The 13,414-nt window shown below is 53.2% G+C and overlaps 6 protein-coding genes across 6 annotated transcripts; 3 read left to right on the top strand and 3 right to left on the bottom strand.

Moving 5' to 3' along the window:
- The first annotated feature begins 71 nt into the window (after nt 1-71).
- On the top strand, nt 72-1,697 carry QC762_610320 (uncharacterized protein). Its single transcript, XM_062892709.1, has 3 exons — nt 72-477; nt 524-1,045; nt 1,104-1,697. Exons 1-3 carry the CDS (start codon nt 211-213, stop codon nt 1,578-1,580), a joined length of 1,266 nt encoding a protein of 421 aa, XP_062741319.1. The 5' UTR covers nt 72-210; the 3' UTR covers nt 1,581-1,697.
- A 428-nt stretch (nt 1,698-2,125) lies between these two features.
- Nucleotides 2,126-3,010, top strand: QC762_610310 (putative secondary metabolism biosynthetic enzyme; the record flags this gene model as incomplete). The annotated part of the gene is made up of 2 exons (XM_062892708.1): nt 2,126-2,299; nt 2,357-3,010. The coding sequence occupies 2 exons, from the start codon at nt 2,126-2,128 to the stop codon at nt 3,008-3,010; spliced, it is 828 nt and encodes a 275-aa protein (XP_062741318.1).
- Nucleotides 3,011-3,082: 72 nt separating this feature from the next.
- Nucleotides 3,083-5,077, bottom strand: QC762_610300 (uncharacterized protein). Its single transcript, XM_062892707.1, has 2 exons — nt 3,894-5,077; nt 3,083-3,842 (listed from the first exon to the last, which is right to left on the bottom strand). The coding sequence occupies exons 1-2, from the start codon at nt 4,923-4,925 to the stop codon at nt 3,132-3,134; spliced, it is 1,743 nt and encodes a 580-aa protein (XP_062741317.1). The 5' UTR covers nt 4,926-5,077; the 3' UTR covers nt 3,083-3,131.
- A 1,221-nt stretch (nt 5,078-6,298) lies between these two features.
- On the top strand, nt 6,299-8,338 carry QC762_610290 (uncharacterized protein). Its single transcript, XM_062892706.1, has 3 exons — nt 6,299-6,833; nt 6,887-7,178; nt 7,237-8,338. Exons 1-3 carry the CDS (start codon nt 6,528-6,530, stop codon nt 8,274-8,276), a joined length of 1,638 nt encoding a protein of 545 aa, XP_062741316.1. The 5' UTR covers nt 6,299-6,527; the 3' UTR covers nt 8,277-8,338.
- A 146-nt stretch (nt 8,339-8,484) lies between these two features.
- QC762_610280 (uncharacterized protein) lies at nt 8,485-10,782 on the bottom strand. Its single transcript, XM_062892705.1, has 3 exons — nt 10,315-10,782; nt 8,934-10,222; nt 8,485-8,862 (listed from the first exon to the last, which is right to left on the bottom strand). The coding sequence occupies exons 1-2, from the start codon at nt 10,325-10,327 to the stop codon at nt 8,940-8,942; spliced, it is 1,296 nt and encodes a 431-aa protein (XP_062741315.1). The 5' UTR covers nt 10,328-10,782; the 3' UTR covers nt 8,485-8,862; nt 8,934-8,939.
- A 326-nt stretch (nt 10,783-11,108) lies between these two features.
- QC762_610270 (uncharacterized protein) lies at nt 11,109-13,030 on the bottom strand. The gene is made up of 4 exons (XM_062892704.1): nt 11,777-13,030; nt 11,608-11,714; nt 11,433-11,549; nt 11,109-11,371 (listed from the first exon to the last, which is right to left on the bottom strand). Exons 1-4 carry the CDS (start codon nt 11,941-11,943, stop codon nt 11,235-11,237), a joined length of 528 nt encoding a protein of 175 aa, XP_062741314.1. The 5' UTR covers nt 11,944-13,030; the 3' UTR covers nt 11,109-11,234.
- Between the last annotated feature and the right edge of the window lie 384 nt (nt 13,031-13,414).

The following is a 13,414-nucleotide window of genomic DNA, read 5'->3' as shown; positions in this document are numbered from 1 at the left end:
TGATGTTGCACTGTGCGCAGGGGCATACATGAGATGAGAGACGTATCGGGCGATGTTTCCTCTAGCATGTGATGCCTTCGAGATATCAATACTCGTGAATAAGACCAAAACAAAGCCATCAAAAGTCAGCACATTGCCATAAAGAATCATACTGCTCGCGGGCGTCTGTGAGACTATCTGCTACCAATTGCGATACATACCCCTGTCGTTATGGCTACTCAAGGATCCGAATCTATCCTGGGCCTGGCCCAAAACATCCTCAACCTCACACAGGATCTCACAAAATATCTCCAAGCAAACAACTTGGTGGCTCCTACCTTTTCACTCGAATCTCAAGATCCTCCGGCCACCTTGGAATACCGTGAGATCCACGCCGGCCTCAAGACTAGTCTAGAGGACCTACAACGCCTCATTGACGGTCCCCGGAAATGGCTGAGAGAGTTCTGCTGCACCGGTTATGATCTTGGTCTCGTTCAGGTATGTGTCTCCCTGAATCTCCGGCGGCCACGTCTAACATGGGTAGGTTGCCCTGGACTTTGAATTCTTCCAACTCGTCCCTGCGCATGGAAGCATCACCATCGATGAGCTTGCCGAAAAGGCCGGTCTCGACGCGGACCGCACGGGGCGCATCATCCGCCAACTGATGACCTATCGTATCTTCGAGGAGCACCAACCAAGGGTCATCTCCCACAGCAACACCTCCCTACTCATGCAGCAAGATGAGGAACTCCGCTCCGTGGTCCATTACAGCCTCGATGAGATGCTCAAGGCCGCCGCCGACTGCAACATCACCTTCAAGGCTCACCCATACGAATGCCACCAGAACCTCAACCCCTTCGTGACCCGCCACGGCGTTGGCATCTTTGAGTTCTACAAGAACGACCCCGCCAAAGCCCGACGCTTTGCCAAAGCCATGGCTGGTCTCCGAAAGATGGACCGACACCTGGACTACCTTCTCTACGACAGCTTCAACTGGGGTGCCCTCAACGGCACAGTGGTTGACTGTGGAGGAGGCAATGGCCACATCAGCAAGAGCTTGGCTGAGGTATGTGTTTTCTTGGTGAGAGTTAGCGACGGACTTGCTAGTCACTGACCTCAAATAGGCCTACCCCAACATCAAGTGCATTGTGCAGGACAGCAACGCCGACATGCTCGCCGAGGGCAAGGAATCCCTCTCGCCAGAGCTCGCCGACAGAGTGACCTACTCCAAGCACAGCTTCTTCGACCCGCAACCAGTCAAGGACGCGGCCGCGTTTTTGATCCGCCAGTGCACCCACAACTGGGCTGACAAGGACGTCGTCAGGATCTTCAAGGGCTTCGTTCCTGGCCTGGAAAACTCCAGCCCAAACACCCCTTTGCTGATCAACGACATCATCATCCCCGAGCCTGGTGTCTGGCCCCGTCACCAAGAGCGTGTCGTCAGACAGGTTGACTCGGTCATGATTGTGAACTGTGGTGGAAAGCAGAGGACCAAGGCCGAGTTTGAGCAGTTGCTGAAGGAGGCGGATTCGCGGTATGAGATTAGGAATGTCTTTGACAATGGACCGTTGGGACTGTTGGAGGTTTATCTCAAGCGCTGAGACAGGGTTTGGGCTGGAGGAGGAGGAGGCAGGCTGGGGTAGCCTTGTGTCTGGTATTTATTTGTGTTACGACTTCTTGAATCAATGATTGGATGTATTGACACCCAATGGCTCTCACTGTGCCCAATGCCCGGTTCTCTGTGACAAGTCGTTTTTCACGTGTACAATGAAAAGACGTCATAGAGCACCCGCCATGTTTCGGTTGCTCCATGTCCTCAAGCGACGTTGCTTTAGGAAAGAATTGGTGCAAGTGCCACGTAGGGCTCCGATTGGTCAGATCCCTTCATGACAGCCCCACTCGTCTTCGGCCGACATTACTTCTTGTCGTTGGCCAATAAAGCCGATCGATCTGCAGCGTAGTACCAGCCAGTGGGCGTGGAGTAGAAAGTCCTACTCCAAGTATTAGCACGGGCAGCACCTGGCCGCTGTGGGGTGAGCTGGAGGTGATTTATCTTGTATCTACCTTATCTTAATGTAAACATATGGCACCAATCCTCCCCGCAGCACTCCGCAGACCGTTGATGTGACCCCACTTACACCACGAAATGTCGTCCCGTATCAACACCATTCTCATCCTCGGAGCAGCTGGCGGGATCGGCGAGGCTACAGCTCATCGATTCCATAGCCTGGGTAAAAAAGTCATCGTAACTGGAAGGGAGCAAGACAGAGAGAGATTAGAGCAGATTGTCAACGAGCTTGAAGGCCTGGAGTACCGCATTGCACGTATTGCCCCACCAACACTGCCATGATACTTGTCGCTAACCCCTCGTTCGCAGTGGGATCTCACCCAGCTCGACTCACTGCAGCCTCAAGTTGACGGTATCCTCCGCCACTTTCCCAAGCTTGACACTGTCTTCGTCAACGCCGGCATCCAAAACCACTACGACATCTTCCAAAACCCACCCCCCAATCTCGCCCAGGAAGCCATTCAAGAGTTAACAACCAACTTGGTTGCACCCATTCTTGTCGCTCAGGCCTTTGCCGCCCATCTTTTGTCTCTTGCAAAACAAGGCATCAAAACCAACATCTTCCTTACGAGCTCCTCGCTGGCGTATTTCCCTGTTCCATTTTACCCAACCTACTGCCCTTCCAAAGCCGGCGTGGCGTCCTTTTGCAAGATCTTACGCTGGCAGCTTGAGGCGACTGGTGTCAAAGGAATGAGCGTTGTTGAAGTCGCACCGCCTTATGTCGACACACCCCTGAATGCTCATCACAGAGAGCAAACCGATGCGCTGCAGGGCGGGCCTGAGAAGGCGGTGCAGCCTATGCCGCTTGACGAATACATCGACAAGTTCTTTGACCTGTTGGAGAACACCAAGCATGATGGGTCAATAAGTGATGAGATTGGGGTCGGCTTTGGCGGGCAGGGGCAAAAGGTGTGGAAGCAGGGGTATGAGAGCTTGCTCAGGGGGAGTGGTATGACTGATTAACTGGACATGGATTGGTAACACACGTGTCCGATAAAAAAGCTGGACAATGGATGTAAAAGTCACTATAAGCTATGCGAGCTACTGAAATGGTTCCCCTATATTTCTTTGTACCCAACTGCTTCTACAGCTTCACGAACCTAACATAACATTTCTTGGGAACGCGAGCAATACCCTCCAAGCCACCATATCCAGAGAGCTCTGGTGGTGTTCTCTCCAATTGAAACGTCCACACCAACATGGCAATGATCACCTTCATCTCCATGTGCGCCAACCTCCTGCCCCAGCATGTTCTAGGCCCAAGACCAAACACCAGCTGAGGCCCAGCTGCGCCATCAAAGTCGACATCATCAGCCGTGACACCTGTTCCATCTGTCTTCCTCACCAGCCAACGCTCGGGATCGAATCTTGCCAGGTCCTGCCTCTCATCCCAAGAGTCGTTGGCCCGTTTAGATAACCTGGATGTATCGCTTCGCTTTGCTTCATCCACCGGGAAAGAAGGCGACAAAAAGCCTGGGCCGTTCGACATAAAGAAGACCTGCGTTCCCTTCTTGATCGGACACCCCAAAACGGTGGTGTCAACCACGGCTTCACGGGTAACTGGCACGGCATTGATGCGAAGCATTTCTTCAATGATGGCGTCCAAGTAGGGCAGTTTGGCGTGGCGGATCTCTTCAAAGGTAAACAGCCTGCCTTCTTGGTGGGCCGCAGATAGTGTTGAGTGCAAAACAGATCTCAGCTTGGACTGAATCGTGGGGTCATCGGTGAGATACTTGGTAAGCCACATCATGGCACCAGACGTGGTGTGGTGACCTCCCACAATATCTCCAAATAGCTTTCCTACTATTAGCTCAAGTCAAAGAAGGACAACAAGGGGGTAGCAAACCTCATCTCTGAAAATTTGGCTCTCAAAATCAGGTTCTCTTCCCTCCTTTTCTGCCCGAGCAGCTTCTCTCATCAGCATATGCTCCACCCCCGTTTCGATCTTGCCCTGTTGAAAGTTCTTGATTCCGATGGCAACCTGGGCCTTCATCGCCTTTTCCTTGTCATCAAAGATCTTTTTGTACCACCCCTGCTGCGACCACCACCATGTCTGTAACTTCGGCATGATCGCATTGATCGTCTTCTCCACAATCTCTGGCGCCTCATACACCGACTTCAAAAAGTCCACAATCTCACCGAGCGGAAAGTCGACCGGCTCATCAACTGACACCGGAATAACCAGGCTCTCCTCCGTCAACCCTCCCACTACCTTGACCTGCTCCCCAACAGCCGTATCAACCCAGTTTCTCCCAAACGCAAACGCCAACATGCAGTCCAGCGAGGCATACTCAAAGTCCTTCTTCACACTGAACGGCCTCCCCCTCGCCAGTCTCACCTTCATCTCAAACAACCTCATCAGCTCCGACCCCTTGTTGTAAATCGCCGGCCCGACGTGCCCATTCAGAAACGTGCTCGTCATCAAATCCTGAATCAGCTGCCTGTTCGCCCTGAACTTGTGATCGGTCATGTAAATACCGTGGAACGCGCCCATGCAGGCCATGCCATCCGATAAAAAGCTCGACTTGTCAAACTCCTTGTGACGCCGCGTGAGGATATCGCGCGACTCGCGAAAGTCGGAGAGCAACACCCAGGGTTGGGAGAAGGGTTTGATGAAGATTTGGCAGATGGGGGAGTTCATCTTGCGGACTTGCTTGGCGCACCAGACGCGGAACTCGCCCGTTTGGCTTACTTCTGCTATCATCTCGGGGACGTCGCCGAAGAGGGATTTGGCAGCGGAGGGATTGTAGGCTATGCCGGGGATGGGTTTGGGGAGGAGGTACTGGTAGAGGGCGAATAGCAGAACTGGAACGGTCGCCAAAGCGATGAGGTAGCGGTGTGGGGAGTCATCTTCGAAGGGGGAGGTGAGACGATCCATTGTGTCGACGGTTAAGTTGGTGATGTCTGGCTTGTCGTGAAGTTGGAGGAGTGGTGCTGTCCCGGGTACCCGTCAGTAGCCAGCAGATCCGGGCGCGCACATCGTGTCTTTCCTGAAGACCCCTCTTCCACCCCTCTTCCAAGACTCTGGGCACATCGTCTAGTAAGACGGCGCAACTCGCAGCGCTGTCGTCAACCGCCAAGGTGTGACCACGATCGGATCTGCGCTTCGGCCCGTGGCAGTTCGGGCCGAGAGAACACAGGCACAACGGCTTTGATTGCCCCCCCACCCCCTGTTCTCAGCCCTACCCGAAAGTCAAGCCGAAGCCAAGCCAAAGCCATCTTTCGGCCGAAGGGTACCAGGCCCCTTGCACTTGCATCGGCCGAAGCAATCCTGCAGCCACAAAGCGACATCCAATGGACACGCTTGTTGTTATCGCCGATGCTCTTCGTATCGAGCATGCTTGGACGATCACTTTCTTTGATGTACCTTGTACCCCTGATTGCAGACAGATTCCGCTCAGAAAAACAGCAGGAAAGATAAGTGATCAGACTCAGACTTGATGGGATTGGCTCACGACATTGACGCGTGTGGCAGCGGCAGCATGAAGGTAGACCGTGTCAACGTCTGCCTTCGGACTCAGTTCCTCGGCTAGTGATCACCCGGGCTGAGCGCGCACAATCCCTGCCCAGGTAACTTTGAATGCCCTTGTTGGCCTGCAGTAATACGGAACAGAAGCTCCGTGACATTCGCTATCAGAGCCAGACGATTGGCCAAGTTCCATGGAAAGCTCTTCTGTCGAATGCTCTCGAAGGGTGCTATGTTTGGAAGGTGGATAGGACGGAGGATCCATGGTCCCAGAAGCGTCCCAGAGGGAATCAGGATCCGCGTTGGCCGGCTCCCCGGCTCAGTCACCGGATGTCCCAGAGAACTCCAGTTCATCTGATAGGTTACCGAGCAGGAGAACGTATCATCTTACCCACCCTTCGCCTGACAGAGGAGCTGAGCTCAGATGTAGCAATGAGGCTTGTTCCTGCATCGCCTAACCATATCCAGCTACCAGCCTGCTGGTATCATGTCGATCTGACCAGAAGGAATCACAAATTGTCCTGTTTTCGTCCAACAGGAGGCGGCTCTCGCTTAGAACCACCAAACTTGATAGGTTGGAACTTTCAATATTGAACCACATCGCTTGCCCGGCGAAGGCGTGAGGCATTCACTAGCCTGGTCCTAACGGATAGATGTGAGCCTTTTTCTTACATGCTACCAACGCTTGTGGCGTCCAACGAGGACAGGGTAAGAGGGAAATGGTGTGCTCGGCTTCACGCCTTTCCACTCTGAGCTCAGTTGAGTTCGGTTTGTGTAGAGCTGGGGGTGGTGGACAGTGAGCCCATTTCATCCTTCAAATACCAGCATCGGAACCCGTAGGTTTGGAGGATGAAGTAGTTGACCATCTAGCCTTGATTACCTCCTCCGTCTCATGCACGAACGGTGCACTGCAGATCGGATTCTCGTTGCTTGTGGCCTCCCACGTTTTCCCCACGCGCGCCAAGGCCGTGTTTTAAGTCGTATTTACCTCCACACTCGGTAGATCCTTTCGATATGAGAGCTCTTGTCTCACTTGCTTGGGGCAGGCTTGCCACCGCCCTGTTGCTGGTGTTTGTCCACCTCAACTTGGCAGCTGCCCTTTCAGTCCCCAGGTATTCCGAACTTGAGGCTCGAACTCGGGCCGACTTGGACGCCAATACTGTGAGAAGGGAGCTCGGAAGCCGTCTTTCACCCGGCACGCTCATCTTCGGACCTAGCGATGGAAAGTTCCCTGCTATCACAGCAAGATGGAACACATTTGCCCCCCCACAGATCCAGGTTGTTGTTCAACCTGCAAGCGAAGCAGATGTGGCCAAGATTGTGAGTTTCAAGCTATCAAGGAGGTTTCTTTGTTAGGTAATGGTTGCTAATAGGGAGACCAGGTGCAATACTGCAATGCCAACGGCATCGATTTTCTGGCCACTAATGGCGGCCACGGGAATAGTGCCAGTTTGGGAACCTTCACTGGCGTTCAAATTAGCATGGCAATGCTGAGAACCATTACCATCCAGCCGAATAAAAAGTCTGCTTGGTTCCAAGGTGGTGTCTACGGCGGCTTGGTCACCAAATACCTCTGGGAACGGGGCTTTGTCACAACCACCGGTTCCTGTGACTGCGTCGGTCTCCTTGGGGCTGCGTTGGGGGGCGGTCATGGAAGACATGAAGGTGAGCTCGTCAGATTTCGCTCCTCTACATGAGACATTGAACTGACAAATAACCCCAGGCCTCTACGGCATGGTGGTAGACAACCTCCTCCAGCTCAACGTCGTCCTCGGCGACGGCAGAGCCATCCGCGTCAGCCCGACAAGCAACTCAGACCTCCTCTGGGGCATGAAAGGCGCCGGCCACAACTTTGGCATCGTCACCTCCTTCGAACTCAACATCTTCCCCCGCGGCCCCGACACCTGGCACTACCACAACTACATCTGGACCGGCGCCCAGCTCGAAAGAGTCTTCACTTCCCTCAACCGCCTCCACAACAACGGCTCAACACCGGTAAACATGGCCCTCAATTTCGGCTTCTTCTTCATGAACACCACCGTCTCCACCACCGACCCGATCCTCTCCTGGACATTCGCCTACCGCGGCCCGGCCAACGAAGCAGAGGCCCTACTGGCCGAATTCAACGCCATCCCATCAGTCTACAACGAGCAAGGCGACGTGCCCTACAACGGAGTCTCCAAAGTCCAAGGCAACGCCGAAGACGACTTCATCTGCCAAAAAGGCAACAAGCGCATCACCACCACCGCCGGCCTCCAAGTCTACAACCTCACCGCCGAGCGGCTCATCTACAACGGCTTCCGCGCCCGCGCCATTTCCCATCCTACCCTAGCCGCCGGCGCGGGCATCCTTCACGAGGGGTACTCTACCGCCGGTGTTGGCGCCAGGAACCCGGCTGATACCGCGTACCCCTTCCGGTCTGACCACCATCTGATGCTCTTCAACGGTGTCATCCCGCCAAACGATCCTGTTCTCGAGGAACTGGCGTGGGAGTGGGCGAATGAGGTGAAGGATATGTGGAATGCGGGGCAGCCGACGAGGACGGAAAACAACTATGTCAACTATGCCAATGGGTACGAGGACTTGGAGACGGTGTACGGGCGAGAGCCGTGGAGATTGGCGAGGTTGAGGGCGCTGAAGCAAAAGTATGATCCGCAGAACAAGTTTAGGTTTTACAACCCTATTGTCGAGCCGAGAGAGGGCAAGGGTAAGGGTAAAGGGAAAGGAAAGGGAAAGGGGAAGAGGAGGTCGTTTCAGGGGTAAGATGTGAACAGGAGCAGCGGGGGTAAATAGGGGTAAGGGGGGATCTAATAACAAGGAAGCTGTACATTATCGTTTTATTTTGTCTGCTATCAGGTAGTCTCATCATTTTTTGTTTTCACCCACTAGAAGCTGCTGACCTACCCTTAACACATGTGATAAACTAGGCTCTACCAATAGTCTCTCCCCTTCTAACCGACAATGTAAATTGTAAAGTACCCAAGCTACCTCCATAAATTGTGGTCGTGCAGTAAACGAGTGTTATAGACCCAGATGAAGAGAACAAAATCCAGCAGATGCCGAGTACACGAAGCGAAAAACCTAACCTAATGCCCAGTAACCAACCTGCTGTATGCACGCTTGCTTGCATGAACCCCACGATACCCAAACTCCACGCTTCTATTACTCATCACTGCATTTCTCACCACAAGCCCCAGCCGTCCCACCAACCTAATGCAATCCACTCAAGCCCCCGCTTTTCCAACATTGCCAGAATAGATGTAAATGCATATATACTAGTGTTTATACACATAGCCAGTCGTAAACCTTCAAGATCAACTAATTAAGACATTGGAAGTATCACCACCACCTAGATAAACAATGATTGTTAGCACCAGCCATGCTCTCTTGGCTGATCTTAATAGGCTTCGTGGAACGTACCTGTTTCTAACGTGCGGTGGCATTTCCCTGTTGGTGCCTCTGGAACCGCCTAAACGACCAGAAGGCTGCCATAAAGCCCCAGTTTCTGCGCGTGTTCTCGTAAGGGTACAAAAACGGGTGCGGGGTGATGGTTTGGAAGTGCCAGTCATCACCGGCGTCGTCCTGGAGAAATAGGCGTGTGTCCAAGTATAAACCCCTCAGCTCATCAATGTCCTGCTGCGTCACCTTGGCTGTGCTCCAATCGGCGGGGTAACTCATAATGCTATCGGGGTTGCGGCGGCCGTAGGTAAACGAGCGGCATTCTGCTGACTCCGGGGCAAACTCGTGCCTCAGACCCAAGATATGGCCAACCTCGTGGGCGAGAACCTGCACCTGGCTTCCGATATGCCTTTTGCGGAAAGCCAGGGCGTAGATGTGAAGAGTGCGTTTGTTGCGGGGTCCCCTGTTGGGGAAGAAGGCGCTTGCAAGGACGTTGGCTTCGTCTGCGCAGACAGGATCCTTGTAGACCACGCGGAAGTGGGCCTTGGTGTTGCGGGTCACCTCCTCAAAGGTGACGGGAACATCTGCAAACTGGTCGATGGCCTGGGCGAGGTTGCTCGCTGCAAGGGCTGCGTCCTCGGGATGGGGAAACGTCTCGGCACAAATGACATAGCGGAGCTTTGTCCCGGTAGCCCAGCGTGGTACTTGGTGTCCTGGCAGGCCAATCTGGGCTCGGAACGCGCCGTCGCTGCCGTGCCCTTGGGTCACGCAATGGAGGGGTGCATCTGGCAAGGCGGAGAGATTATTGGCTGCATGGGTGGACAAGACCCTGCCAAGCATCACCAAAAAAGCGATGGACGGAATCAGCAACACCTTGCTGCATGCCTTTTCGTTGAAGAGAATAGCAAAAAAGATGACAGCGGTGGATGCCAACAATATAGCCTCGGTACGGCCGGCCAGGGGGCTGTTCTCGATAGCTAGGTGGCGCACAGCAGATTCGTCCTCATCATCAAGCTCCAAGCCGGCAGAGTAGTCCCCAGGTGGGCAGGGCCCCGCTCCACCGGCTGCATGTCCCACCTCTTGTTCAATCCGAGTCTTCTTGTCGGCGATGGTATCCAGACGCTTCAACTCGCCGCGACTATATTCACGGTGTTTCTTCTCGGTTTCAATTACCTGTGTTCCAATGGGATCGACGGTGGGGACGGTGAGGGCAGTTGAGGGCTCGGCGAGGGTGCGTGTACGGATGGTGGACGTTTCGCTTTCGTCCGACGATGACGCTCTGCCTGTCGAGCGGTCCGAGACCAACAAGTCTAACGCAGGCAATAAAGTTAGCAAGCTGGTTACCCTAGAGTTGGAATGATGCGGTGGTCCACAAGCGTCTGCGCGCGCCCGTTAAACTTACCAGAAGCGGCCATCAGACGAAACCTGGGGCTTGAGAGCGCTACTACGAGCGCTCTCGAATTACGGGGTGGTTTGGGCGATCAAGCAAATTGAAGGCCGTACAAAGAGCGTTCAAGAAGACTGTAAGTGGGAAAAGAAAATGTTGTAAAAGAGATAATTAGAATAGAATATGCTGGGAGCGACGATGGAAATGGGGATTTGATGGTTTGGTTTGGTTGAAGAGTACGGCGAAGCGAAAGTCGACGAGGGAACGAGCAACTGCGTCACTGGGCTTGTCTTGTTGTTGCACCACCTCCTGGACCGGCGAGCTCTCCGATACACACAGGTACCTTTCACCCCTATCTTATCACGATCAATGGGAAGAATTCGTTCTTCTGATTGGTGTTGATGGCTCAGCTCTGCCGGGCTCTGGGGTCTTGGCTGTAGCTCAAGGTATCTTATCTCTTTCCCCTGGGGCTACTGCATAGCCCTCGCTGCGGCACAATCGTCCATTGGATCACGCATTTCTTCAAGACTTGCTGTTCTTCAGTCTGGGAGAAATGCCTGCACAGACACATGAATTGATATCCTACCTGCCTGCCTTGGAATCGCACAACAACCTCCGATATGGTACAGGAACAGTCAACAAGGTACTATCTCATGACAACAGCAACAGCAAGGAGAAGCCAATGGAAGCACAGAGGGGAAAGCCTAAAAATTCAGGTTCGAACAGCAGAAGCCCAGGTCACGCGGACATCAAGGGGTTGCTCACCGAAATCCCCAGCTGAATTTTACGTTTCGCGGCCAGTTTCTTCGCATCCTTGATGCTCTGTATTTGAAAGAAATTTTACCGGTTATGCTTTACATTTTCAACCACCTGCCTTTACTCGCACAGGTATGTCACCTCAACCTACCTGACAAAGAGAGAACTGTCGACACTCTTCATGGAGCCGTCGCGTTGACCAGCGGCCAGTTGATGCCCTTATCCTTTGCGCCAGTGTTACCGAGCCCCGCGCAGGTATACAAGCCGACAGCGTTGTTGGGAGTAGCGCGCATGTACACCAGATCGACGCATTGTTCTGTTTGGTCATCAGCCTCTGTCATGAATTCTTTTTCTGGTCAAGGAGAAGGGTTGCCTACGGGGCTGGGGTGAGTCCTCCAACGCGATGCGGCCATCTGCCATGACGTTCCACTTCTGCGCCGGCTCGGTAGCGGAGCACTCCTTCAGGGTGAGCGTACCCATATCTCTCCAGTTACCTGTTTCTCGATATCAGCTTTGCTCTCTCTCTTGTGGACAGACTCTCTCGACACGCACTCTTTGCACCGGCATCCAGGCAGAGGTTGGTTTCGGCCAATTGGATCCTAACACCGGTACCATCCTTGAGATACCACTGTTGTTCAGGCTTGTCATTCCTGATCTGACTATGGCAGGGAGATTTGGTTAATTTCCGGTGTTTTCTAAGGCGGGGGTTGGAAACACTGACACGACAACACCAGTACCAGCCTTCGCCGGCAACGGTGCCTTTGGTACAATAACGAACTTGGCGTCGACCGCCGAGGTGATGTACACCTTGCGATACCCTTCTGGTACCACGACCTGTCCTAGGCCTGTTGCGGCCAACGCAAGAACGAGGAACGAAGTCGAGAACATGGCGACTAGACAAATGCTTTTCCAGATGCGACAGCCCCAAAAGTCTGGAATCCAGGATCAGCCAGCACAGTCATCTTCCCTCCTTTATACCCAGGTGCCTCATCACTGCACCCCATCCTCGGAAGCAGCCGGTCCCATATTACGTCGCCCTCGGAGTCAACTCTATGCCACGGCTCATCAATAACAAGCCATGAGCTGGCCCATCGCGCCATCGGCAGATGTGAGAGACCACGAGATGCACCAATCCCCCGGCCGGTCAGGCGTCGCCTCCCATGTCCATATATTATCGTGGGGTAATGCGGCGTAATCAGCCTGGAGGGGGTAAAACCAATCTCCATCCCACTTGAATTAAGCCTTTCTTGGGATGGGAACAAGCCTTCGGTAGAAGGCGCCACGTTGTTGTGGTCCATGGTTTCGGATAAATGCCCAGGCTGGGGATTATCCTTAGTGCTGTTGTAGAGGATTGTGAGGAAGTGAGCCATGTCCGGCACAGCCAGGTAGTTAGCAATTTGAGAAGAATCAATAGTCCAAATGCCCGCCTGGTCGAGATCAACTCTGATCCCCAGACCTTCCATTCATGCGCTCCCCTGGCCCATCAGTTGGTGTCGTGTGTTGGCAAACAAGACTCACCCGTTGTCTTTGAGCATTGGTCCATTCTGTTTTTTTATAATGTCGCTTTTACGCAATGGATTCGCGAGAAACGTTGTTTCTTCATTTCGAATCTTCGTACAATGAGGTTGCTCATCATGGACTAGTGGTCAATCTGGCATGGGAGCATTTTTGGGTAGGTGGACCTATCCTCCATCAATGAATAGTACATTTAAATTACTTCATGTATGGGACCATGGGCCCAGTGTAGGTTGATGGATACTAGAGAGGAGTGTTAAGTTTGGGGATACCGACACGGTGGCTTCCTGAGTACCTGTGTATATGTGACTCCGTCCCCATTCAACGGACCTGTTCCTTCTCCATTAACGTACATTATCAGCGAGTGACCCATATCAGCGAGTGACCCACCTCCCACCACACCCTAACAAACCATCCTCAATTATACCACATCAACATAAGGAATTAACTATAATTACATCAGAAACAGCTGAATCAGATGCTTCTGCAGCCTCCTGGCAAGTGCGCGCATTATGGCCAGGCTTGCCGCACACACTACAGCACCGAACCTTCGTACGAGCCCCCTGCATTACTACTTTCCGGCTGCGTTTCTTGCACTCCCTCCCCTATCCACGGCCTTCTGATCCAGTAGATCCTGTGCCTCTTGTACAGTAAGTGACCCTCCAAGCCTTACGCGTGATTTTTAGCTCTCCGGCGTTTGCTTAATGCCTCATTGGCCTTACGGAGCGACGAGACCTCTGCACGAAGGAGAGCCACCTGGTGCATTATAGCTGTTGTACCCTTAGTAAGCTGGTCTACCGCAGCCAACATTGAAGTCGGAGAGCTATTTTGATGGTTGGCAATG

This window comes from Podospora pseudocomata, chromosome 6, assembly GCF_035222375.1.
Source record: "Podospora pseudocomata strain CBS 415.72m chromosome 6, whole genome shotgun sequence".
In the NCBI taxonomy this organism is placed as follows: domain Eukaryota; kingdom Fungi; phylum Ascomycota; class Sordariomycetes; order Sordariales; family Podosporaceae; genus Podospora; species Podospora pseudocomata.
Note: the sequence above shows the minus strand (reverse complement) of the source record. Positions and strands in the feature narration are given on the sequence as shown.